Source organism: Phoxinus phoxinus (genome assembly GCF_949152265.1).
Source record: "Phoxinus phoxinus genome assembly, chromosome: 25".
NCBI lineage: Eukaryota > Metazoa > Chordata > Actinopteri > Cypriniformes > Leuciscidae > Phoxinus > Phoxinus phoxinus.
In genome coordinates, this window is record NC_136900.1 from 2,193,531 (window position 1) to 2,220,339 (window position 26,809).

General features: G+C 41.2%; 1 protein-coding gene across 2 annotated transcripts; it reads left to right on the top strand.

Annotated features, from left to right (window-relative positions):
* Nucleotides 1-5: 5 nt before the first annotated feature.
* LOC306993749 (uncharacterized protein) lies at nucleotides 6-26,288 on the top strand. 2 transcript variants are annotated; one of them, XM_079603748.1, is made up of 8 exons: nucleotides 6-131; nucleotides 744-989; nucleotides 2,925-3,000; nucleotides 18,075-18,229; nucleotides 21,566-21,679; nucleotides 22,024-22,163; nucleotides 25,289-25,333; nucleotides 25,409-26,288. In XM_079603748.1, exons 3-7 carry the CDS (start codon nucleotides 2,933-2,935, stop codon nucleotides 25,322-25,324), a joined length of 513 nt encoding a protein of 170 aa, XP_079459874.1. In that variant the 5' UTR covers nucleotides 6-131; nucleotides 744-989; nucleotides 2,925-2,932; the 3' UTR covers nucleotides 25,325-25,333; nucleotides 25,409-26,288. The 2 variants fall into 2 exon arrangements, with proteins under 2 accessions (XP_079459874.1, XP_079459873.1); XM_079603747.1 differs by lacking the exon at nucleotides 6-131 and having other exon boundaries at nucleotides 484-989.
* The last annotated feature ends 521 nt before the right edge of the window (nucleotides 26,289-26,809 follow it).

The following is a 26,809-nucleotide window of genomic DNA, read 5'->3' on the forward strand; positions in this document are numbered from 1 at the left end:
ACCCCACTCCCCCTTGCTTATACCAAAATATGAATGTGTAATTGTCCAGCTCCAAAGTTCAGGGGGAAAGAACTTAAAATTGGCAAATGTATGGTCCTCTTTCCTTGAATTCAACAGAAAGTCACACGAGAGTGAGTAAATGGTGTCAGGATGCTTCATTTATTTATGTTTTAGTTATAGTTATAGATTATTATTGCTATCAAAGCAGTCAACGAATCTTTTCATAGAAATCCGGTCGTCCATTAATCATCTGAATGTGTTCCCAAGACTAACATTCTCAGAAATCCCAGCTGTCACAGACCACAGCTTTCTAAATCCCAAACCCACGACAGTTTTACATCATCAGCGTTTTATAAGCGTGATTTCACCCGCCGGAGCTCAAAGCTAAAGTTAGTTTTCATCTGTCATCCTCTCAGTCACATTAGCGCACAAACTGGGGGGGGGGGGGGGGGGGGACTCGAGGGAATGAGTTTAAAGCTCCCTGAATAACAAGAAAAGAGCCAGTCAGCTGTATCATGTTAAAACGGGAACCGACAGTTTTATATTAAGTTATCGTTTCATTGATTTTCTTAATAAGGGCGCCTGGAGGAAACGTGGCACGCGCTTAATGAAAGAACATGGCTGTGCGTGTGCGTGTGTGTGTGTGCGCGCGCTGAGCAGACAGTGATTTATGAGGTCTCAGCTGAATTCTGCTTTACAAATTTAATTTTGCCCGTCTGTATTTCTCCTATTCTCTCCTGTAGGAAATGGACCCGTCCAGCAGCCCCTTTGAATTGGATGGTTCGACCCTCAGTGTATAAGACATAGTAAGAGCTCGGTCTCTCTCTCTCTCTCTCTCTCTCCCTCTCTCTCTCTCTCTCTCTCTCTCTCTCTGAGGTTAGACAGATATAAAGGGAGCATTTCGAGGGAATCTACAGAGCAGATGAACAGGATGAGCAGAATATAAGACTGTAACGAGCCTGTGAGAAGCCAGCATCGCAGCCTTCAGTGTAAGTCTGAGTTACTGTGTGTCATTCTCCTCATTCTCATCAGCATTACAGCGAGCTCAGATGTGCACTGTGTGTGTGTGTGTGTGTGTGTGTGTGGAGGAAAGATAGAGCTTTTACTACATTTAAAAACATGTCTGTCACATTTTACTAAAAAAAAAATAGAAAAATAATAAGAAAGTATATTTTGCGTTTAGAATATGAAGAATGTTTTGCATTGTAAAATTATCATGACAATTACATTTTAGCTGATGAAAAAAATTTTTTTTAGCTGATAATTATTTTTAATAAAAAAATACATAAATAAAAGTGCCCAGACAGGATGATTTTAATTAGCCTACTATTTACTGTATTAATTTTCTTATTTTTGTATTTGATTTTGGGGTGAAATAAGACCTGGACATTTATTTTAGTATTATTTAATTACTACTGTAATATTTATTAATATTTAGAATGAGCTTTTATTAAAAAATATATTTTCTTTTTATTATATCACTTTAATATTTAGTAATTGTGTTGTGTTTTTTGTTATTTTTTATTCGTTTTTGGTTTTGTAATATTTTTATTGAGCTGTAATTGTATCAAGATTTGGTAACACTTTACAATAAGGTTCATTAGTTAACTACATTAGTTAACGTTAACTAATAATGAACTGCACTTATACAACATTTATTCATCTTTGTTAATGTTAATTTCGACATTTACTAATACTTTATTAAAATCTTGTTAACATGAGTTAATGCACTGTGAACTAACATGAACAAACTATGAACAGCTTTATTCATATTAACTAACATTAACAAAGATTCATAAATACTGTAACAAATGTATTGTTCATGTTAGTTAATACATTAAATAATGTTTAATAAATGAACCTTATTGTAAAGTGTTACCCAAGATTTATTAAAGCCCAACGAACACATGAAAGAATTTTCCATATTATTTGTTGTTTTATGTTGTGTTTTAGGCATGTCCGTAAACTGAACGGATAATGTCTCGGCAGAAAATTACCTGTACCTTTTTCCGGTTTTTACAGATTTTTGTGTGTACTTTTAGTACTTGAACTTATTTAATTTATTTTCTAAATGTATCTATTTTTTTAATAAGATTTTTTTTTTACCTATTATTTTTCGAATTAAGCTTTACCTTTTCATCAAAATAGATTTATATTTTATATTTATATTTTATTTCAATTGACGAAAACTATTTAATTTTTATTTCTAGTACCAATAACAACACTCTTAAATCGACTATAGGTCAGACCAACATACGTAATGTTCAGATCAGGAAGACTCACACAGCTGCAGTTTCACTTTCTACACTCTAACACATAAATAAACTAATATTAGACTGCTGCTATAATATATAATATGAGACTAATATTAGACTGAACAGTGACTTTCTGCAGTCCTCTGATGATTTAGCCACTGCTATTCTACTAATGTGTGTTATTTCACATGTCAAGACACGTAAAGAGCAACTTTACGAAGTAAAAAGTGCACAGGACCAACACTGCAGGTGTTTTATTGTAGTCATTACTTGTTAAATGGCCTATATCTCTAGGACAATGATGCGTTAGTGGTGAAAGTGCACTGAATAGTGACAGAGATATTAATCTTGAGAAACACAGATGATTAACTCTGACCAAGCAACAGATGTTGGGTAACGTCATGTGTGTTCATCCTGACAGTGACAAACCGAGACCGTGCTTCTTTAAATATATCTGGACAATTTTCATTGTCAGTAAGGAGATATTGTATGTTTATTTTTGCCATTCTAACACAACATTTTCCCTTCTCCTGTTTGTTGATATGGAAGCACACACTGGGTGCTGTTGTGCTGTGTGTGTTGTGCTGTGTGTGTTGTGCTGTGTGTGTTGCTGTGACAGAAGCAGTGCTGATGTATTATTCAGCTCGTTGTGCTGTCTCTCCTATTCAGACCAAAGCATGACGGGTGTTTTGCGAAGCTCCAAACAGAGAGCCGGCGTGAAGCGCCCTCGAAACGAGCCTTACAGGTACACACACACACACACACACACACACACACACACATTTCATAACTCGCGTCATGAAGACATCTGCTCTATTTTTGACATTCTGTCACTGATTTTCTCATCTTTCTCTTGTCTCATTTTCTCATTCCTCGCCAATATCCATATCCGGGTGTGTTTGCTAGTTATGAGCTAGATTGGACAGTTAGATTTGAGTGAGGCATTTCTAAAACCTTGTCTCACATAGTCAAACTTCTGACTATGGGCATAAAGTGGTCCAGTCGGCAGCTTGCTAACCCACTTTTGTAGCGGTGCTGGTTCCGGAAGTTTTTCCCGTTCATTTTTCCCATAGGAATTTTAAAAAGTCTTTGTTAAGCCATGAATTAATCTAGCCAGCCAGCCAGCAAGATAATCTGAAGCACAATATTTGAACATAGGACAAAAATACTTAATTTTAGACATTTTCAATATTCGTCAAATTAAAAATTAAAATTAAAATTTGAAAATAAAAATAATTATTTTATTGTATAATTATTTTGTATATATAAATACACACACATGCATGTATATATTTGAAAAATATTTGCATTTATATACTGCATATATATATTATATTATATCTAAATAGAACTATTTTATATATAAATAACAATTTTTTAAATATATACATGCATGTGTGTGTATTTATATATACAAAATAATTATACACAATACACACACACATATATTATGTAAACACAAACTTTTATTTTGGATTCGATTACAGCCCTAATTTGAGTTGTAGGTGTGCATCAGGGCAGCTTTATCAGAGATGTGATGACGGTGAGTTGTTGAGTTTATTTGGTTTTGTTAGTCTGTCGTCGAACACTTGATGCGACGCTGTTCTGTTCATTCAAATCATTGCAGAAATAGAGAAGATAAATGCAGAGAAGATCTTAGTTTTGTCAAAACCTTAACCAAGCTGTTCACGCAGAACACATGTTCTGCGCTGCTTTTCCATGGTTTGCTATGTGAACATGCGCTAGACGGACATCTTTGACGTTGCACTCGCGTCGTGTGTTTAGAAAGCCAACTTTTAAAAAACATGTCTCGAGACTTTGGGGGTTTTCTATTCCACTGCATCTCATGTTTTTAAATGCAAAAAAAGGCACTGTGTGATCGGCACTTCGGCTCTTTGTATTAAACTTGGCATAAATACAGGATGCTGTTTTGTTTATAAGTGTTTATGCAATTTATTAAATTATATTAGATTTATAAACGTTAGTTTAAACGTTATGCACTGTTTTGTACAGTCAGTCATGTCATTTCATTGCTTTGAATAAACAGGTCAATGCCCTCTTGTGGCCTCAGGAGACAAGCCAAAAACTTCTTCTGATTTCTTTTAAATTCAAGTATAATTTGAATATTAGTAATTAATAAGTATAAAATAAAAATGTGTGCACTTTTTTAGTAAGTGCAGAACTCAGCACACTCGCCACATCTTTAAAATAAGAAAACATTTCAGAATCTTTCATTATAATGCTTTATAATTGTACCAAATCCTTATTAATTTACATCATAACTTTATCCTAGTCTTAAAGACTGTACATTTTAATATTAGAAACAGTAGCTTAATTTTTGACTGCATAATCTGTTTGTTTGTTTTTTAGAATAGAGATCATGGTTCCCATTCAGTCAGTCGCGTTCAACATCATGTCGATACTGACGTATAGGGCTCTCGCCTGGGAGCCCAATCACCTTCGAGTGGAAACTAAATGAGCAAATTGATATTGCCCAGTGAGATTTGCAGCGTTTCAACCCTCAGCACTTCAGCGTGTAAGAGCAGATTTCCTAATAAAGCAAACACGAGTGGCGAGCGTCTTTATAAAGATGCGTTTGCTTCTGTGTGTTTCTGGATGTGGTTGTTTCCTGGCTTCATCTGACGGCCGCTGTCTCACTTGTCTGTGCCGAGAGCATGCCGAGAAAGCGTTCATGGATGGTTCATGCCCTCACTGTGAGAACATTGCAGTCGCGACTCCTCTTCTTTGCGGTGGCACGAGTCCCCTCTGCTGTTACCCAGCCCGACTCCGCTTCTCATAGCAGATCCGGGTCTGGTCAACACTTTGGGAGGCCGGAGGGTTACAGTGGGAGCTCTTCCGCCAGACCAGCCCCCATGGACCTCCCACTCCTCTACCGTGCCATGTGCCATCGAGCTGCCGAGTGATAATAATAATTTGTTACATTTATATAGTGCTTTTTCTGAGACCTCAAAGCGCTTTACATAGAAGGGGGGGAATCTCCTCAACCACCACCAATGTGCAGCATCACTTGGATGATGTGGCGGCAGCCATAGTGCGCCAGAACGCCCACCACACACCAGCTTACTGGTGGAGAGGAGACACTGATGAAGCCAATGAGTGTATGGGGATGATGAGGAGGCCATGATGGACAGAGGCCACTGGGCATATTTTGGCCTGGACGCCGGGGTTACACCCCTACTCTTTTCCGAAGGACATCCTGGGATTTTTAATGACCACAGAGAGTCAGGACCTCGGTTTAACGTCTCGAAGGATGGCGCTCTTTGACAGTATAGTGTCCCCGTCACTATACTGGGGTGTTAGGAGTAGGACCCACACAGACCACAGGGTGAGCGCCCCCTGCTGGCCTCACTAACACCTCTACCAGCAGCAACCTGGTTTTCGGTCTTGGGCTACAGGGTGATATGGCTGCTGATGGCGCGGGTCCCTCTCGTGGGGCACCTTGTGTCTCATTCGGCACTCCAGATGTGGACCAGATGTCAATCGCTGCATCGGAGAGCGGAGCGGGCTCCTCTGGAGAGGATGATGAAGATGATCACCCCTCGGGGATGGTTGCTCACGCTGAATCGGATTCAGAGTTGACGGCCATGTTTGCCTGGGCATCGGGCTCGAGTGGGACCCTCCACCTTGCCTTGAGCGCTCACGGATGGATGATTGGTTCCTGGGTGCGGTACACGGTTCACAGCCTCGTTCTGCCCCAGTACTTTTCTTGATGGCGGGACCACCCAGGGTAACATGGAGATCCCACAGGTGGAGCGAGCAGATGCGGTGCATTTACGCCCACAGAGTCCTGCCACCCGGCAGAATCCCCCACATCTCCCGTCCAAGGCCTGTAAGACGACAGCAGCCCTGGCCGTCCTTCAGGTCCATCAGGAAAAAACTCTCAAAGAGCTGCAGGAGGGTAGATCTGAGCCAGGGTTGATGCAGGAGCTGCGCACCTCGCTCTCCGGCTGACGAAAGTCACGTCGTCTGCCCACAGGTCAAGGTCTTGGTGGTCAAGAAGCGCCATCTCTGGTTCGACCTGGCTAAGGTGAAGGACGTCAAGACACTTTGCTTTCTTGATGCCCCCATCTCCCAGGCCAGCCTCTTCGGTGACACAGTCGAGGCAGTGACACAGTTTCACCCAGCAGTTCTCGGCAGTCCAGAAGCAGACACTATCCACAGGAAGGGGACGCAGCCCATCCAGGCCGCCTAACCCTAACCCGTCCATCCAAGCTGCCCTGAGACGGGTGGCCCAGAGACAGAGGGAGCTGCTCTGAACCAGGAGAGTGTGAACGACCCACTCCTTCCCGGCTGGAGAATCTTCAGTTTAGTTTTATTCCTGATCCAGTACCCACTCTCTCAATAAAAGAGCAGTTTCCTCAACCACTTCCTCACTCCCAGCCACCCCTCCTCTCTACACGGCCCAGTCCTGAGATGAGCATGACAATAAGCCTGAACCTTGAGCTGAGACTGAACGCGGGTTGCCCTGTGCACAGCTATTGCATATGACACAGCGCTCCTAAATCACAGAACTGTGTTGACAATATATTTCTGCGCTACTGAATGATTCTGTGTGCGTTCTCTTCATGTGATATGCTGTGTGTGTATGTATGTCAGCTCGAATGCACTGGCATACCAGTTGCCTGGATTTGCTGGCAGCGCTGTTGGCCCTGCGGCTCAAGTCGCTGCGCACTGTTCACATCCCAGGTGAGCTCAATTGTGCGACCGACGCGCTCTGACGACAGCTCGCGCTGCCAGGAGAATGGAGTAGGGATGCACCGAATCCAGATTTTTTGGGTTCGGCCGAATACCGAATCCACTGGTTAAGATTCTGCCGAATCCGAAACCGAATACCGAATCCTACTCCCATCCTCAGTCCATTAACACAGTAAACACATCAATGAAGTAAACAACGTCCACAGCAGTGGATTTTTTTTTTTTTTTTTTTTACTTGAATTGCCTTCTTTTGACTGAAAGTACCGCCACACAACACTTTGTCTGCTCATGAGTTCCATTTTCACTTTCTCACAGCTTACGGCATTCGAGCGGTCCACTACTGTAACGAGTGGAAATAAGGTGTGGCCCCTTTAAGAGCTACGCGCGCCCTGTTGAACTGTCGGCAGTCTGTATTGTGTGCACCTCGATACCCCATGTATGCTGGTTATTTCTGTTTGATGCTCATTTTTATCTTATTTTATGAAGTAATGCTGTGGATGGTAGAACGTGTGACAGACAGTTACATGAGTTCGATTGGGGAATAAAGTGCGAGTTGTAAGATGCCAATCGCCTCCATGAGTCTGGCCTCTGCTATAACTTTAGCTGTGAGCTACCGGTATCCCTATTTTTCTTCCTGACACAACGCGTTACACTACGTAGACACTTTCCCGTAATCAACGGCAGCGTGACGTCGACCATCGCACGCGTATTGCAAGCCTATAGGTTTCTGTTCGGTGGGAAAAAATTCTAAGGTTCGGCAGAAACCGAACCCCTTAAAAAAAACCAGGATTCGGTTTCGGATTCGGCCGAATACTGGTTTTTTTTAAGGGATTCGGTTTCTGCCGAACCTTAGAATTTTTTTCCGGTGTATTCGGTGCATCCCTAGAATGGAGACCCCACCCCCAGGTGGTCCAGTGGATCTGGAGTCGATTCGGGGATGCACAGATAGATCTGTTTCCCAAGAGTCCTCCCACTCCCACTGCCACTATTCCCTGACCGAGGTGACCCATGCCACGGATATCGCGTTCCCACCGCAGGAACTTTCCGCCGGAACTTGGGACTTTGTGGTGGTACTCGGTGTGTTTCGACTGCAGAAACCAGAGTCTAAATGAAGTTCTGGGTAAAAACTTCCCCCTCAGAAAGTCCCTGTTGGCAAGGTAGTACTTTTTCAAAGTTCAGGAATTTTCAGGGGTGGGACTTGAGTGCATGCCACAATTCGATTGGTTGACTCCACGCAGCAATTTATTTCAACCACCATTTTTTTTAAATCTGTTGCGGTGCATGCAGTAAGAGTTGTTTGCTATTCGAATGAACAATGGAGTTAAAAAAATACTGATGACAAGGTTCAGGCTTTATTAAGCTTAATTTCAGAGGATGAAATCCAGCAGGAACTGTAAAGTAGCTCGCACTCCTACGTAACCGGACGGATTTGCCTAATCTTCGCGGTACTTTAGGCGGAAACGCAGACAGCAACAGGTCTGTGGGAAAAAGTTCCTGGGACAAATTGTTCCGGGTAATTTCGGTGGAAACGCGGCTTCTGATGAACATCTATGATGAGCCCTGCAGACTAAATTGAATGTCCTTTATCCACCCATAATGCACTTTAAAAAGTACAAGGTCTATAATGCCGTTTCACAGTCCATTTAATCTCATTTACCTTCCTAAGCATCCTAGCAGCACTTAAACACACACTCTCACACACACACACACACACACACACGACAGGAATTTACTCCGCTCATCTGCATAATGTGACGGGGCGGCATCTTCTCTCTTGGCTCCGGGCTCTGTGTGACTCACACTGCTGGGCTTATTTGCGTCTTGTTAAGTGTTTTCACACATCAGGAACTTTCTTCTCTATTTCAATCTCATCAGAAGATCTGACGTCTCATTGGTTATTGCCCGCGGTCAGATTCGGCGGTGCGTTGTTGTTACTGCATTAGTGTGCGCTGAGATTCAACACTACCCCTGGATTCGATCTGCATTTTAAACGCCTCCCGTAGGGCCATGCATCCCGTTGTATAGAGAAAACCTCTCACACGCGTTTGGCAGCATGCATTAGTGTAGCACAGAGCCGTCTCTCCGGTGGCCGCTCTCTTTAGATTGGAGATGTGTGTGTGTCTGCCATAACAAACGTCTAAATTTAACCCTCAACTGTGCAAAATGTTGCCTCTGGCTAACAATCCCATTTTCTTCCCTTTGGAAACATATAAGAGAGCAATAAAGTGTTTCACAAGGGATTACTTTGAATAAACAATAAAAAGGTCTTTCTTGGCGCTCATCTTTTTCTGTCGTCATGTCGAGGATGCACATTATTGCTGCTCACAGAAGACGCAAAAATATGATTCACATTTGTCAGTGAGTGAACATTTGAAAAGCTTCATAAAATATTTGCATGTTGTATCGCAGCTGAATGAATATGGATGTAGCAAAAGAGAAAACTCCAGTTTATTTAAGTTCATATCATACAGTGGGCACCAAATATCGGCACCATTTGTACTCAAGAACAAGATGCATACCAATAAATCCAACATGGAGACCAGGGAACAGAAAGTTTATGTAAATAATAATTCTTATAAATATTTGCATAAATAAAATCTGTCTTTGATTATATTATAATTTTTTATATTTTATTCCGAATTTTTAGAAACCTGACCTGACCGCATGCAAAAAAAGGAAAGGAAAGGAAAAATTAGCAAATTACTTTTTTATATGTTTAGAATATTCCAGAAACAAGCTTCCATACCATACAGCAATGCCTCCAAAAAAGCTAAATTATGCAAGAAATTTGATTTTGTTTTGTTTAATGAAATAAAGTTTATGATGATCATAATTTTAAACTAGATTTTTTCTTTATTTCCAGTTGCTATGCAGTTTCCGCAGTGCTGTGAGTGGCTGCTGTGTGTAAGAGAGTTTGGGGCTGAAAGGAGCGCACAACGAAGGAATAGCATTAAAATACTCTATTTAAACCCACAAGGAAACACAGGAGATCGATTTAGAAAACACAACCATGTTACCCTGCCGCAAACATTACTGGACAATATGGAAAACTCAGGGCTTAAATAAATGGGAGCTAATTGGAATAATTGGAACAGGTGTTGTGTAATGAAGTTTAACGTGTAGGTATGCGGTTTGGTTTAAATGACGAAATATGAGTGACAGTAATAGTGATGTTGGCTCTTGCCGGTTCAGACAGTGTTTGTGGCTCAGATCTGCAGCCGAGAGCAGGTTATTTTAAGAGCTGGATGTCAGTATCGTAAGACTCTTTTATCCTAGAGCTTAGAGCAGCAATCTGACCCGCTCTGATCCCACTGCAGTCTAATGTATATCTCCCTCAATCACCCTAGTCCTCCGAGGAAAAGCCATTTACAGCTCCCTATCTGTGGATCAGAGAAGCTATCTGGACTGTGTTGGATCCAGAGAAAACTGTAAGGCCCATAAAACAGTGGAATAGGACCAATATACTATTTCAACAACACTTTAAACCTTAGAGCAAAGCAAAAAAAAAAAACTGTGATATCTCAACAACACAATGAATGTATCGCATTCGGTTTACATACTTCAACCTGCACAAGTGTAAATAAATGATATGGTCATTTCTCAGTTTATGGTATATGTACATATGAGTGATGGAGACTAATGAAATTTATGGAGAAACCGAACAGGGATGCTGTATATTGTTCATAAATATTCATAAATATACTGTATAAATAATACAGGTTTGAAAATATTGCTGCGACCCGGGGTTTTGTCACAGATCTTGGAAATCTGTCTGAGACAGCAAAATCTAGCCTAACGTTGTGTAGTGTGAGCTTGCCTTAAATCAATCAGTCACAGACTAACTAACCAACCAACAAACCAGTCAGTCAGTCAACACAACAACCTACCAATTAACCAACAAACTCATCAATAAAACAGTCCGTCAGTGTACTCATCAACCTACCGTATTTTCCGGACTATAAGTCGCTCCGGACTATAAGTTGCATCAGTCAGAAAATGTGTCATGAAGAGGAGAAAACATATATAAGTCACACTGGACTATAAGTCGCATTTATTTAGAAATGTATTTCACAAAATCCAAGACCAAGAACAGACATTTAATCTGGAAAGGCTCCACAACAGCACACAGAACAACAGCTGAATAGTGTCCGGTGTGTTAGCGTAACACATTAACAGTTATTCAGCTGCACAATAGCACACAGAACATACACCTGAGGCTGAATAGGCTAAACTAACATTAGCCACGAGTCCAACAAGTTACCGGTCAGCAAGTTCACCAAGCTCCCGATCTCATTCCTCAACACTGAAAACATTGAGTTCTTCCTCGGTGTCGCTTCTGAACAACTCCGCTAACTAGAGCGCCCTCTCGCGGCTGTAGACGGTAGTGTTTTCTCTTGGTTCATCTCAGTCAGTATGAATTAATATTGATATACAAGTTGCACCTGACTATAAGTCACAGGACCAGCCAAACTATGAAAAAAAAGTGACTTATAATCCGGTACCTATTGTTCTATCAACCAACCAGTCAGCCAAACAATCAATTATTAGAACAGTTGGTAGGTTGTTTGGTAGACTCACTTATTGACTATCAACCAACCAACCAGCTACCCAATCAATTATACCAATCAACATACAGGGGTGAGTTTCCCGTACAACGCCGTAACTAGCTGCTTAACTATCACAGTACGATGCAACATTGAAGAAATCAACTAGCTAGTCACGACTGTTTCCCGAAACCATATTGTCACAAATTTGTCGTTCAACCACGTTGGTTAATAATGTCACGGCCGTAGAGGAGTAATAACTACTTTTAATGAATCTGTTGAGATCAAAGTAATGCTAGATGTTTTGCTATAAATTACAGACATGGCATCTGAGGACTATTTCTAATTTTTATCAGTTCTCTCTCAGTCTTAGTGTTATTCCCGCTCATTTGCAGGGTCCTCTTCACACACACACGATTTGGCACAGGTTTTACGTCGGATGCCCTTCACAACCCAACACTGAGAGTGCTGGGACACATTCACAATCACATTAGGACAATTTGGCATTTCCAATCAACCTCTCCTGCATGTCTTTAGACTGTGGGGGAAACCCACGCTGACACGGGGAGAACATGCAAACTCCACACAGGCCTCCTGGCTCAGCCGGGGCTCGACTGCGGACCTTCTTGCTGTGAGCCACCATGCCACCTTCATTTTACTCAGGCCCCGTTTACACATACATGGTTATTTTGAAAAACTGAGACATTTCCCTTCGTTTATGCCCTTCGTTTACACGCAAACTGAGAATTCGCCTCTGAAACCGATTCTTTCCGTGCAAACCTTTGTTTGCACGTTTGCATGTAAACTGAGAAAAACTGAGTTTTAGGCAGCCGACGTCACAGTATGAGACTATTTTTGGGATTCTGATTGGCTAACGTGGGCTTGAGCTTCTCGTTACACTGCCACCTACAGGTTTGGCATATGGTCCGTACAAACTAACTCTTTTCTGAAAACTGACAGGTGTGCACAATGTTATTTTTGAAAACGGAGAGGGGTGAAATATCCGTTTATGAAAATAGCCATCCATGTGTAAACGTAGCCTCAGTTATTTTGCTTTATTTCCTGATGCAATCTAGACTCATTATTACTTACTAGAGCACGTTCGCACATGTGCACTCTTCAAAAACTTTTCTATCAGCCAACCAACCAGCTAGCCAGTCAATTATCCAACCAATCAATTTGTCAGTCTACCAATCAACTTACAGTTGATTGTTCTATGTTCTATCAATGAACCAACCAGCCAGCCAATTAACCAATCAATCTAGTTTTAATGATTTGGTTGTGAGACAGCATTTAGCAGACAGTGTGAAAATCCAAACGCAGTTTATTATCAAATGTAATCCAAGGTCATAGTCTAGGGCCAAGCACCTGTAAACAGTCCGAAATACAAATCCAATCCACAGAGGAGGACAGGAACAAGAAATGCACAAATAGAAATATAACGAAACCAGGAGATGCTCAAAATGCTAACAGAGAGTGTGACCTCAAACAAACAAGACTTCACACTGAAATGAAGGCAAAAAGGCATTTAAATAGACAGCGTGATGATCAAATGAAACAAGACACAGCTGAAACCGATAAACTAATAATAAGCAGAGGGTTCTGGGAAATGAAGTCCGGGAATAACAGAGTGTATGGAAACCGTGAGGGACTAGTGTGCCATCTGTCGGTACATGGCAGCTGACAGATGTAACACTAGTTGTCAGTAAGTCATTATTTAACCAGCCAGCCAACCCCCAACTAACCAGTCAGCCAACCCCCAACTAACCAGCCAGCCAACCCCCAACTAACCAGTCAGCCAACCCCCAACTAACCAGTCAGCCAACCCCCAACTAACCAGTCAGCCAACCCCCAACTAACCAGTCAGCCAACCCCCAACTAACCAGCCAGCCAGCCAACCCCCAACTAACCAGCCAGCCAGCCAACCCCCAACTAACCAGCCAGCCAGCCAACCCCCAACTAACCAGCCAGCCAGCCAACCCCCAACTAACCAGTCAGCCAACCCCCAACTAACCAGTCAGCCAACCCCCAACTAACCAGTCAGCCAACCCCCAACTAACCAGCCAGCCAACCCCCAACTAACCAGCCAGCCAACCCCCAACTAACCAGCCAGCCAACCCCCAACTAACCAGTCAGCCAACCCCCAACTAACCAGCCAGCCAGCCAACCCCCAACTAACCAGTCAGCCAACCCCCAACTAACCAGTCAGCCAACCCCCAACTAACCAGTCAGCCAACCCCCAACTAACCAGTCAGCCAACCCCCAACTAACCAGTCAGCCAACCCCCAACTAACCAGCCAGCCAACCCCCAACTAACCAGCCAGCCAACCCCCAACTAACCAGCCAGCCAACCCCCAACTAACCAGCCAGCCAACCCCCAACTAACCAGTCAGCCAACCCCCAACTAACCAGCCAGCCAGCCAACCCCCAACTAACCAGTCAGCCAACCCCCAACTAACCAGTCAGCCAACCCCCAACTAACCAGTCAGCCAACCCCCAACTAACCAGCCAGCCAACCCCCAACTAACCAGCCAGCCAACCCCCAACTAACCAGCCAGCCAACCCCCAACTAACCAGTCAGCCAACCCCCAACTAACCAGTCAGCCAACCCCCAACTAACCAGCCAGCCAACCCCCAACTAACCAGTCAGCCAACCCCCAACTAACCAGCCCATCAATCCGTCACATTTTACTGTTTTAGAGTCAATGTACTGTAAAGGGGAAGGTTGATGTAAATAATGGCTGATAACACTTTACAGGTTTAGTTAGTTAATATCAGCACGTAGTGCATTAGGTATCATAAACTAGAAATGACCAGCAATTGTTTTAACTTGTTTATTCATTTAAGTTAATGTTAATCTAAAAACATTGTTCATTGTTATTTCACATTTGTTTACAATTCATTCAAAATAAATTTCATTAACATCAGGCAAAAGTATTAAATTCTGAATAAGGTACTGGATTAACTAGTGGTAACACATATAACATTATTGTGAAGTGTTACCGAGCTATCTGCTCCCTCCTTATCTGCTTCAAAACAAACTGTGTTTTTCCTCCACGTATATATTCGGCACATCAGCAAAGCTCAGCAGGAATGTGTGAGTCAACTCTCCATATTGTGATACTAATACAAATGATCATGTATGATCTCTCGGGTCCTCCTGCAAGGCTCATGCCTCCACAGGCCGCTCACAGACGTCAGCTCTGTGTGTTTGAGTTCCTGCCGTTATTTTCCTGTTCATCTGAAATGCCCATGTTTTGATTTTTAACTGCTGAAATAGCAAAAGATTTCCTTCCACTCCATTAACCTCCATCCCGCTTCTGTGATCCCCATTCATTTCAGCGAAACCACTTTCCCCCTGTGTGCACACTCGATCTGAATTAATCGATCTGAATTACCTCAGGGAGAGAATCAATCATGTCCAACACATGAAGGACAAGTGAGCAGTTTTACATTTACACCACGTCCCAATATCCGTTCAATGAATTTGTCCCATTGAACACCGTCTGTCCTGCAATGATTTACACCGCAGATTTAGTCAACAGCAGACAGATGCGCTAATGATGCAGCAAACAATTTCTGAAATAAATCAGAATGTTTCATGCCAATTAGATTTTTTTTATTTTTAAGCTCATAAAGAGAGATATCATCGCCATGTCTTTATGGCTCCTGCTGTTCTACAATTTATCGAACTGCTTTGCAATAAAGGGAAAGCTGATATCTGTCCGAACGAGTGTTGATGAAGCGGCATACAGTGAAGCGTTTGATGGCGGCGCGTCTGCCGCCCGCTCTCTCCCTGCGAGCCGTCAGACAGAGACTGAACTCTGGATAATGAAGCTTGTCTGAGAGATCAGCCTGTCACTTTACAACAAAATCTCATTAGTTTGAAGAGACCTCTCCGTGTGGCGTGTGATCCCATTTCCTTCTCCGAGAGAGAGCGAGAAAAGAGAAAGCATTAGCAGTTATGGAGACATGGCCTAGCGGTTAGCTCAAGCCGCGATGCTCAAGAGGTTTGATTCCAGCCTGATTTGTGTCTCAATTGCCCCTTCGCAGGGAGTTTGATTGACAGGCGATCTGACCAATCATAATCCGCCATCCACCATTTTTATCCGACAAAGCAGTCAGGAGAGTTAGTAGATTAACACGGGAGGATTTGAACTTGAGAAGCGGAGTGTACTGACGTCTTTTCCGCGGTTAAAACAACATTCCTTCTGATGTTCATGTTTATTTGATGCTATAAATGAACTAGAAGGAAGAGATGATCGGTTCACGAGCGGCTTTAACTGAGGCGACAGCGATCTGTCAAAACTGTATTTATTGTTTAAATTTCTTTAAAATTTACCAAATGTGAATGTTGAGACTTTGTTTCATATTAAAAGTAAGCTGGTCTGTGTCTGTCAGTGTCCTCTCTGCTCCGCGTGTGTTTTTCACGTCGTGAGAACATGGTGTGTGTGAGAGAGGCGTGGCTTGTCGGACATGGCAACAGTAACTAAAGGGGGCGGGTCTTTGCGACGTAATTAATTCCCTCTTGTTTCTCAATTACTACACAAAATGTGTATCCTGTACCAACGACTAGTTCTTATCAGCTTAAAAAACACATGTACCAAGTAGGGATGCACCAATAGGATTTTTTGGGGCCGATACCGATTTTAAGAAAAAAATATTGGCTGATACCGATTATTTATTTGTAAAATAAATAGTGTTTTGATCATGTTTTAAATCAGCAAAGTTAAAAAAAACATGCATTAAGTTACTAGTTTGTTTATTGCTGCATCATCAAACTATTTCTAATGAACATGGATTGGATCCATTTAACATTCAGCAGGCCAACATAAACACAACAGAACAAAGATACGTATGAAATAAACAGTGTTTTTTAGAGGTTTCAGGTACAGAAATAAAGTAAACAACTGTAATAACTGCATATTCTTCACTGTATACATGAAATATTATTATTGCATTGAGACTTAGCTGAACTCTACTGTACAACAGTAATATATTTCTGTCACAATTGACCCTTCGCAGGGAGCTTGAAGCTTGATTGGCAGGTGATCTGACCAATCATACTTCGCCATCCGCCATTTTGTCGGACAAAGCAGTCAGGAGAGTTAGTAGATTAACACTGGAGGATTTGAACTTGAGAAGCGGAGTGTACTGACGTCTCTCCGCCGTTAAAACAACATTCCTTCTGATGTTCATGTTTATTTGATGCTATAAATGAACTAGAAGGAAGAAATGATCGGTTCACGAGCAGCTTTTACTCTACAGCGATCTGTCAGACACATTAAAGAGCCACAAAACGCTATTTATTGTTTAAAAAAAAAAAAAAAAAAAGACCAAATATAAAAGGTGAGACTTTGTTTAATATGTTTAATATCAAAAGTAAAACCGAAAAGTAAGCTGGTCTGTGTCTGTCAGTGTGTTGTCAGTGTCTCTCTGCTCCACGATGTGTTTTTCACGTCATGAGAACATGGTGTGTGTGAGAGAGGCGTGGCTTGTCGGACATAGCAACAGTAACTAAAGGGGGCGGGTCTTTGCGAACGGTCAATTATGTCGTTACACTGAACTTTTATTTTGACGGGTTGCCGTGAAGACGTTCTGTGTGTTTGATATGAGATAGTTTTTTCAAATGAAACGGTAAAATGCTGATGAAGTGACTCTGGAGATGAAGTTCATGCCTCATACAGTGAAAAACGTCATGCGTGCGTCTGTGTGTGTGTGCGTGCGTGCGCGTGGGTGCGTGTGTATAAATGAAACCGCACGTCTGCGCCAGTCATTCACACACAGTAACATGCAGAACATGCAGGATTCATATTTAAATAGTCTTTTTGCAGCTTAATATTCATAGACACTAGTATATATATCGCAATTTTATTTAAGTTTACTGACCTACTTCTTATTTATTAATCAAAACTTTGACAAATTCCGCATCGCAAAAATCATAGGGCCTTATACATATACATCCTTATGAAAGTTATAAAAGTTATTGAGTCAAGAGTAGTGAGTGATTTGTTTGTGTTTGGTAGACTCATTTTATATTCTTAATTATGCTGGTTTAATATGAAATCTGCTGTTGTATTAAGGTGCAGATTTCATGCGGCTCTGCTTATGTCTCTGTTTCTGTCAGGTCTCGTTTCTTTCGCCCTATCCTGCCCCGTTTTTTTAATTGCATGCTCCATCACGCTCTTGACACGGCAGCAGATTTCTCTCATCTGCTGATATCTCTCTCCGGTCACAAACCGCTAGGCCCCAGGGCATAATGGGAAAACTCTCCGGTTTCATAGAAACTGCTAATCTTTAAATAAAAGCCTTGCGGTTTTTTGAGAAAGCTCTTTGTTGCCAAGTTTTTTCCGGAGACGTTCTCCGCATGCCGAGGATGTGACAGAGCGTGTGAAGCGGGAGACAGGGTGATCAGTAATGTCGTACTGCTAATGTGTGTGTCAGGATCGGCTGAGATGTTCCTCAGTCGCAGAACTGGAGGCCAGAGCCTCGCGAAGCACAACTTACAGCATCGTGGAAGAAAATCTTTCAGTTTGACTGATCTGGTTTTCATTTTCAGGGTTTTCGATTATCAACATGTTCCGGTCTCGGTGACGTGTGACTTTGCTCCTTTCGGACGGACGTGTTCCTCTCCCTCTCCGTCTTCTGCAGACCTGCGGCAAAGGAGAGACAAACCTCAGAGCAAACACAAGTCCCGGAACAGAGGAACCCAGCGTAAGAAGCGCCGGCGTCTGTTATGCCCTTTCACAAACTCTTGATGTAGTTTTCAGGCTCGACTAGAACAGGTTTTCCTGCTTGAATGTTGATTATTCTCCTCATATTCTCCATTGTTGCGGCTCCTCTCTTCCCAGTCTGTCAGTAACGCTCTGTTTACTTCCTGTCTCTATGAAGCCCCTCCTTCTGAAAAGCACACTGTGCTCTGATTGGTCGGCTGGAGCAGTGTGTTGTGATTGGTCGAGCTCTTCGCGTGTGTTTGGGAAATGTCCCGCCCCTTACCATAACCGCCAGTTTAACACACTACTAACTAACTCAACCAGGCCCCGCCCCTTTATTCTGCGCATTAATTATTATAATGAGGAATATTGTGACGTGTTCGTTCCCGACAGAAACTCAAGACTACAATGGAGGCGTTTCAGGAGTTCAGAAACACTGACGCTGATATAGAGAAGAACTGGTCCTCTTTATGACATAATCAAGACCTTATTAAAAACAAAAGTGTTCAGTTTTGGAAAAAAAAGATTTGAAAAATACAACTACAACTAAATACATACTTACTATATTCAACTTATATATATATATATATATATATATATATATATATATATATATATATATATATATTATATACTATATGTTATAGGAAGTAAATACCTATACAATAAGCACTACTTAAACTAAAGCCAATTGTTTTTTTTATGTTATGCACAATCTAAACTTCACTGGACAGAGCTATAAAATGATTATAGATGACAATGTTAAAGTTAGTTAAACTGTCAGTATGTTTATAGCACGCTCCGCAATTTTAAGTTAACTCTATCGCCCCCTTCAGTACTGGAGTCTGTCACTGTAATGTGTGCGTGTGTGTGTGTGTGTGTGTGTGTGTGTGTGTGTGTGTGTGTGTGTGTGTGTGCTTCTCTGCTGTTGAACTCCAGATGGTTTCTTCATTAAAATCCTCCCTTCGCTATAGGACTACTCCCTCCGTAATCAAAGCTAGCCTATCACCAAAAGCAATTATAGCAAATTAATAGTGCATAACCAATAAGAAGCGTTTATAGTGCTTTATTACAAGGCCTAATAGTTTTTACTGCCAGCAGATCACAGTAGAATGAGTTTGCCTTTGTAGCTGGGAGGTCAAACCTCTTTTTAATGGCGGCTGCTGAGCTGGAATGGGTTTTTTATCCAGCTGGGATTGGAGGGGTGTTTGTGTAGTATTATCACGCTGTGCAGAAGAGGTCCAATCTAAGTTTCCATCATTAGAGACATTAGAAGAGTTGCTGATATCTGGGCTTGTGCAGATAATGAATGAATCCCTGAAACATCTCCTTATTTGACTCTTGGAAGTCCAGCAGTTTGACTTTGGTTCTAAAAAAACAAAACAAAAACGTTTAAAGATAAAGTAGCTTATTTTTATGCTAAATGGGCCTTAAACACTCATCCTTCCCTCGGGTAATTTTGACCCGAAACTCTTTTGTTTGTTTTTTTATTATTAAAAAATAGTGTTCATCAGTGAGGTCCAAGACCCTAGGACTTTTGTCGCACTTGAACTAAGAAATACACAAACAAAAAGTTTTGTGGTTGAATTTTTAAAAAGTAACAAATCCTTCTCTCGCGGGTCGTTTTGACCCCCATAGGAATTAATGGAGTACGAGGAATGCTTCAGTACACATAGAAAAACCTAAAAATGCTCAAAATTCAAACTAAAAATGCTAAAACTTAACCAAAAAAAAAAAGTTGTAAAATGTCTATGTGTATCTTCTGAATGCATTCTGAAGTGAACTGACTTTAGTTCATATAGAGCATTTACTCGATATAGAGCTATAAGGCCATCTAGAGTCATGAAATATCATGTTATATTATTTTATTTCCACAAGAGGTCGGCGAAGACATGTAAGATATTTTGAGCTGAATTAAAAGGGTTATGCATGAAATTGTGAGTTATTTTGAATTTAGGTAGAAAGAATGTGAGGAATGTGATTAAATTACTATTTATTTATTATTTATTGATCAAATCTAGTAATTTAAAGGTAAATAAAATAAAAAGTAACAAAAAATACTCAAAATTGCATTAAAAAAGTATTATCGGTAACACTTTACAATAAGGTTCATTAGTAACATTAGTTAACTACATTAGTTAACGTTAACTAATAATGAACTGCACTTATACAGCATTTATTCATCTTTGTTAATGTTAATTTCGACATTTACTAATACTTTATTAAAATCTTGTTAACATGAGTTAATGCACTGTGAACTAACATGAACAAACAATGAACAGCTTTATTCATTTTAACTAACATTAACAAAGATTCATAAATACTGTAACAAATGTATTGTTCATGTTAGTTAATACATTAAATAATGTTTAATAAATGAACCTTATTGTAAAGTGTTACCGTATTATCAAAATGAAATAAAATAAGCTTACTGGACAAAAAAATATAAAGTATAATTGTAGGGCTTTGGGTCATTTTGACCTGCGAGGGAAAGATGTGTTACAAAGTGCGAGGGAAAGATGAGGGTTAAAATGGTGAAAGCACTCAATTGTGGCCTAACCAATGGTGTGTGTTTGGGGCGGGGCTACGTATTTGTCCAACCAATGACAGGTGGGGGGTGGGACAGAAAAGGACAACAGGGAAACCTGTTTGGAAACAACTGTAATTTTTGCTGTTTGTTTGTTTTTGCTACTTGCACAGAAATGACACACTTTATGCTAGAGATGTCACTCATCATAGGTGTCACAAACAGATGTCCTGAGAAATCATATCTGTCTCTGTGAAAGACCTAGACTCTGTAAACAGCAGAGAATAATACTTTTGTGTGGCTTTAGCCAAGGTTCGTGTAAGTTAGCATAATGGCTACATCTCAGCGTCTGAATTTAAAGCTGCAGTATGTAGTTTCTGCTCCATAGTGCTGCCAGTACGCTTGTTTGATTAGCCTGACATAGCAATATTGGTGTAATTGTTTTTCTCCAATGCCTTTACCATGTTCTGATTACCACAAATACTCCATGCAAACCCAGAAGTTCTACTTAATGCTGTTTACGTCCTTGGACCAAAATGCCAATAATCATTAAACAAAACCACAATACAATAAGCAACAGTCATTATGCAAATACGTTATTGATAAAATGTTAGGGTTTATTTAGCAGGACATTGGACATAAGTTATGCAGCTCTGTAGTAGTTACATTAAACTGTATTGTATGTATTTTGCTTATTTTTAGATTGAAATTGCATTATTAAGCATTAACAACATTCAGAAAATTCCAAGTGTGGAATTCCTATGTGCTGGACTCAACAGATGTGGTGACCCTGTCCTCCTCTCTCCGCAGTAAGAATGGAGGAGCTGATGTGCATTAAGAAGGAACTGACCGTGATTAAATCACAGATAGACGAGCTGCTGGACAGTCTGGAGCAGATGGACCCTCAAAACCAAGAGCTGTGCGGTAAAACACTCATTCTTTCATCATCAGAGCACAACAGGGGATTATGAACCAGGCCAGAGACGGCCTCATATCTGAGATGTTGTGTCTCACAGTTTGGGCAAGTGCGATGTCTAAAGAGACGGTGCCTTGTCTCGGTCCTTAATCTTCTGTTTGATGGCATTTACCGCTCTTTTGTGTGTGTGTGTGTGCGTGTGTGTGTGTGTGTGCGAGTGGGTGTGTGTGTGTGCGTGCATGTGCGGGTGGGTGTGTGTGTGTGTGTGTGTGTGTGTGCGGGTGGGTGTGTGTGTGTGTGTGTGTGTGTGTGTGCGTACGTGCGTGCATGTGTGCGTGTGTGTGTGTCTCAGGAGACGGTGTGGCATTCTCTCCGCTCCACGGCTCTGTGAGCAGTGCGGACGACTCGTCTGGTTGCTCTCCTCCCTCGAGGACCGGCAGAGAGACACAGAGTCCACAGACGGCAGGCAACAGTGATGAAGACAGACAGCATGTAAACACACACACACACACGCACAATTCTGATGCTCAACTCTGACTCAAACACAGAGGAACTTGTGATTAAATCAATTATACCCGTAAATTAAAACTGCACTTCCCTTTCAAATGGGAAGGTCTTAGCGTGACCGGTGTCTGAAGCACGTGTCTAAATGCGACAATTGTATTGGTTCGCAACAGCCTATGACGTCACTGCCAGTACAAGAGTACAATAGGGCTCCTGAGGAACACGTCATCCTCTTCTTTGTCTTCAGGAGCCGCTTGTCTGTATGCACGTGTAAGACAGAAACATCACCGGTGAAGTGCGTTTGACTCGTCCAGCAAGCTGGAAATGCTCATATGACAGAGACTGGTAAGAAGCTTTGTGCTTCTTTTGTCTCTCCTGAGGGATAGTAGTCAGCGTTTGCATGAGCGCATTCAGCTCTTGAGGGAGATAAAGGCACTCTTAGCGATGCATTCGTGGCAGCAGACTCTGCTCTTGCTTGTTTCCGCATTAGAGCGATGAGAATCTAGTGTTGAACGGAGCGCGTTCGGCTCCCGAGGGAGAAGCTCCACCCAGGTCAGCATTTGTACGAGCGTGTTTAGTGTTTAGAGAGTTGAAAAAACAAGTGTTTTCTCCTGCCCAAACTCCTATAGAATCGGTTACAACTCGTTGTTGGGGTGAAATAAATAGTTGTGGAAATGTAGAAATTAAAGTTGAAGCTCCAATCTCTTCCCGAAGATCCCGAAAAAAAGTCCATTGGCGCCTCAGTGACTACTTCAGTCAGAGAAGCTGTCAATCTCAGCTGTCAATCTCAGCTGTCAATCTCAGCTGTCAATCTCAGCTGTCAATCATGACGTCACACTCCCGTTTTTATAGCATCAAATCACTAACTAAATACAAACTTATTTAAAGAAACAACTCTTGAACAAACAGCAACGTGATAAAAAACTGCCTAAAATGACAGAAACTATCTTTGGGAAAAATGATTTGAAGTGTAATTTTATTGTTTAATCTGTCTCACGTCCATTACATTACATGGCGAGGGTGGGGATTATGAGCTACAGTACGTACACCTCATCCAGCCACCTGGTGGCGATCGAGGAGCTTTGGCTTCACTTTTCAGGACTCGTGTGGCACGCTTGGTAGTACTCGCCTCAGAGGGTCATCATACTGAGTACCTTACCGCCCGCACTCGGCCATCAAATCTAGTCCCGCGCCGCACTCTGTTGCGTTGGGTCCCGCAGGAGTGCAGGTCTCTAGCTTCAGTGCTATGCAAGGCCTGGAGAACCCCTTTTTGGGCTGAGCAGTGTGACCCCCTCGCTTGGAGGGTCAATATGCTGAGTCTCTGCTTTCTAGTTCTGTCTCTGGATTCTGGTGTGAAATGGTTACTGCCTGTTGCAATACCTTCTCATTGAGGGCTGTAACGTGGTTAGATGTTGTAGGAAGAAGGAGGCGGGAACAGGCGAACATTCAACAGAATTTAATAACAAAATAAAACAAATACAAAATGAAAGTAAAGTCCTCCCACGGCCCTCGACCTGCTCGCTACAGAGGCCTCTGCGACAGTGCTTAATCTAGAGATTCTGCTTAGGCAGACAGGGTGTAGGCTGACCAGGCTAGGATGGCGGGACTCAGCCTCCCTGGTGATTCTACAGGTTGATGCTTTACCAGGGTCTCTGCGAGCCTGGCCATATTCCTGGCTTATTTTTTCATATTTCTTAAGTCCGTATGACCAAAAATGACGAAATATTTTAAGTCTATTTTGCTGCTATGTAAAAAAAAACTAGCAAAACGCGCGTTTGCCGTCCCCAGAGGGTTAAAGGATTCTTTCAGTGAGTAAATGATTCCAAGCCCTTGAGCCCTACCGCTCGGCGGGGACTTCCTCATTCAAGTCAAGTCACATGTATTTATATAGCGCTTTTTACAGTACAGATTGTTTCAAAGCAGCCTTACAGAGATAACAGGAATGCAACAAAGTTTGTTTCTAAAAGAAAATAGCGTCACAGTCCAGCTTAAGTTCAGTGATGTTTCATTTTGGTTGTAAAAAAGTTATTAATTTAGTTAATTTATATACATAGCCGCTCTGGAGAAAACTGCGATGTCATCTTTCAGTTCAGTTCTCATATAATGGTGTCAATGCAGGAGATCAATATTCTTTAGGGTATGTAGTTTAGGCAGTTTAGGGAGTACTGTCACGGACAGCTTTCTGGTGCCGTTGGGGAATCGGACTCTGACAGTTAGATCAGGAGATTCAGCTTTTTGGTAACACTTTATTTTAAGGGTCCAGAATTATGCATTAGTTAAGCATAAATACACTAGTAATTAATAATGAACATGTTCAGAATTATGCATTAGTTAAGCATAAACACTTGTAATTGATGATTAACTTAACATATAGTTAGGACACATTAGCCATTGAAGGATCCACATTCATCCACATTCACATTCAAAATAGTGTAATAAAGACTATTTGACATCCTGTTCAAAAGTGAAAGTTACATCCTCATTAATTATGGCACTTATTGAGTGATATTTAAGGTTATTGACCAGAATAACCCTATAATTATGGCTAAACTGCCACTATTACAGTGCTAATAAAGTAATAAATACTAATGGTTTTGGCGTGCCTGCCACATCTCCTTTAGACAAGAAGAGGATGACGTGTTCCTCAGGCGCGCTCTTATACTCGCGGGCGCACTGGTAGTGACGTCATTCCGGCCAATACAATTGTAGCTTTTACACGCGTGCTTCAGACACCGGTCACGCTGAGGAGCCTGGTCCCCTTCGCAGGGACCCTAGGTTACATTTGTAACCCAAGATATTTTATAAATTTTCAGTCAATCATTACAGATATTGTGGCTGCTGTTAAAGTACCGGTAGTTAAATAAAAAATTCAGAAGATTGTGAAGCTTCTAACAATAACGGAACTCCTTAATTTTGTATTAGTTTATTGTGATTTTACAGTAGTTGAGTCTTACAAAACCTGTCAAGAACGTGCCTAGGTTTCTTGAGACTCGCAAACTTATTTTTTGGACTAAAACATCTTCCTACAATATTTCAGGATATACAAAAATGATATAATAGTAGCAATTTAAAAATAAATCTGTTTAACATGTATCCATGCATGTGTTTGCTAGGTTAATGACTATGAACCAGATGTATTCTACATGTAAAGACTTCAGGTAAGTTAAAACCTGTAACTATTTGTTTAAAATAAACTGATGTTTTTTGAAGTGCTCTGTTGCTCTCTCTCACAGACTTGGGAAAAGCCACAGGAATAATCAGTGATGGTGTAAAGGACCATTAAAACCGAGGAGATGTTTGGATGATTTCCACTGATCCGCTGTCATCTTGTAAACTAAACATGAGCGCAGAGCTGAATGATGTCCGCTCGTATCTTCATGGGTTCAGTAGTTCAGTGATGGACTGAAACACTCATTCAGGATCAGTGATTTCGGCTTGAAGTGTTTGAATCTGGTTTGAATCCAGTTCAGGAGCAGCTGTCTAAACAGACCAAACTCGACTGCTGTATACTGTTGTCAAACGCCGATGATGATTTTATGACTTATTTTGACCACATGGTGTTTTTCCATGATTTCAATCAGTAAAGTTCTGCTACGATGATAATAAAGGAGATGGAAACACAGACACACCATGTTATCGCAAATATCCTACATACATCATTTTACGATATGTACGCAATAGCTATGGGTTATTAAACGGCTGATGCCAATAACGACATCTAAATTAATCTATATCAACTGATAACCCCATACATGACCCTGTTATAATAAAAATAATTCAATTATCTATATTTATTAAACATATGTGAGATTTAAGATTTAATTTTAGATGTATTTAAAACACTTATTTGAACCCAAATGTCATTTACTATCTGCTCATCATCAGTCTGGCCAATTTAGTTTTATGACTTTTTTTCATGTAAAAATGTAGCACTTATCAAAACCGTTCTTTGAAATAAGGCATAAGGTAAAGCGGTCTCCCGCTGCATGCTGGTGTATCTTTCGTAATATATATCTGTGATTATGAAACATTTAATGGGAATGCTACATTTGTTTGTATTACACAATTCTGAATGTATTCACCAAGAGAAATAAAAATACATTCTTGTACAGTATGCTGCCTGAAAATAATTCTGAGTATAATTAAACTTGACAGAGTTTTAATACGTTTCAAAATGGGGTTTGAACCCGAAGGCAGTCTAGGAGAGGATAGAAGTTCAATCTTCGTGACATTTTAACTACTTGTTAACTTTATAACTAATGATCTGTTGAGCACAATATAGTGTAATAATGTTAGTTAATGTTCTTAAAGGAATAACATGTGGCTCTGGCTCTCTGAAGACCGACACCATTGATATAAATGATCCCGGCTGTTTTGTCACCGTGACAAGCGTTCATGTTTTTCCACTCATCTAAAGAACCAAATCAAACAAGTTACTGGAGGTCGAAGTCCATCTGTCCTCTGACAGGACCTCAGCTCGCTCCAGCTTTCGTGTGTATGTAAACGACTTCAAGGATTGTAGATTCAGATATCTTGTCTTTGTTTGGTAGTACTTTATATTGTAAAGGTTTGTGATACTGGAACTTTGTAAGACTGGTTTGCTTAATTATTAACCCTGCATGTGTGCTCACTGG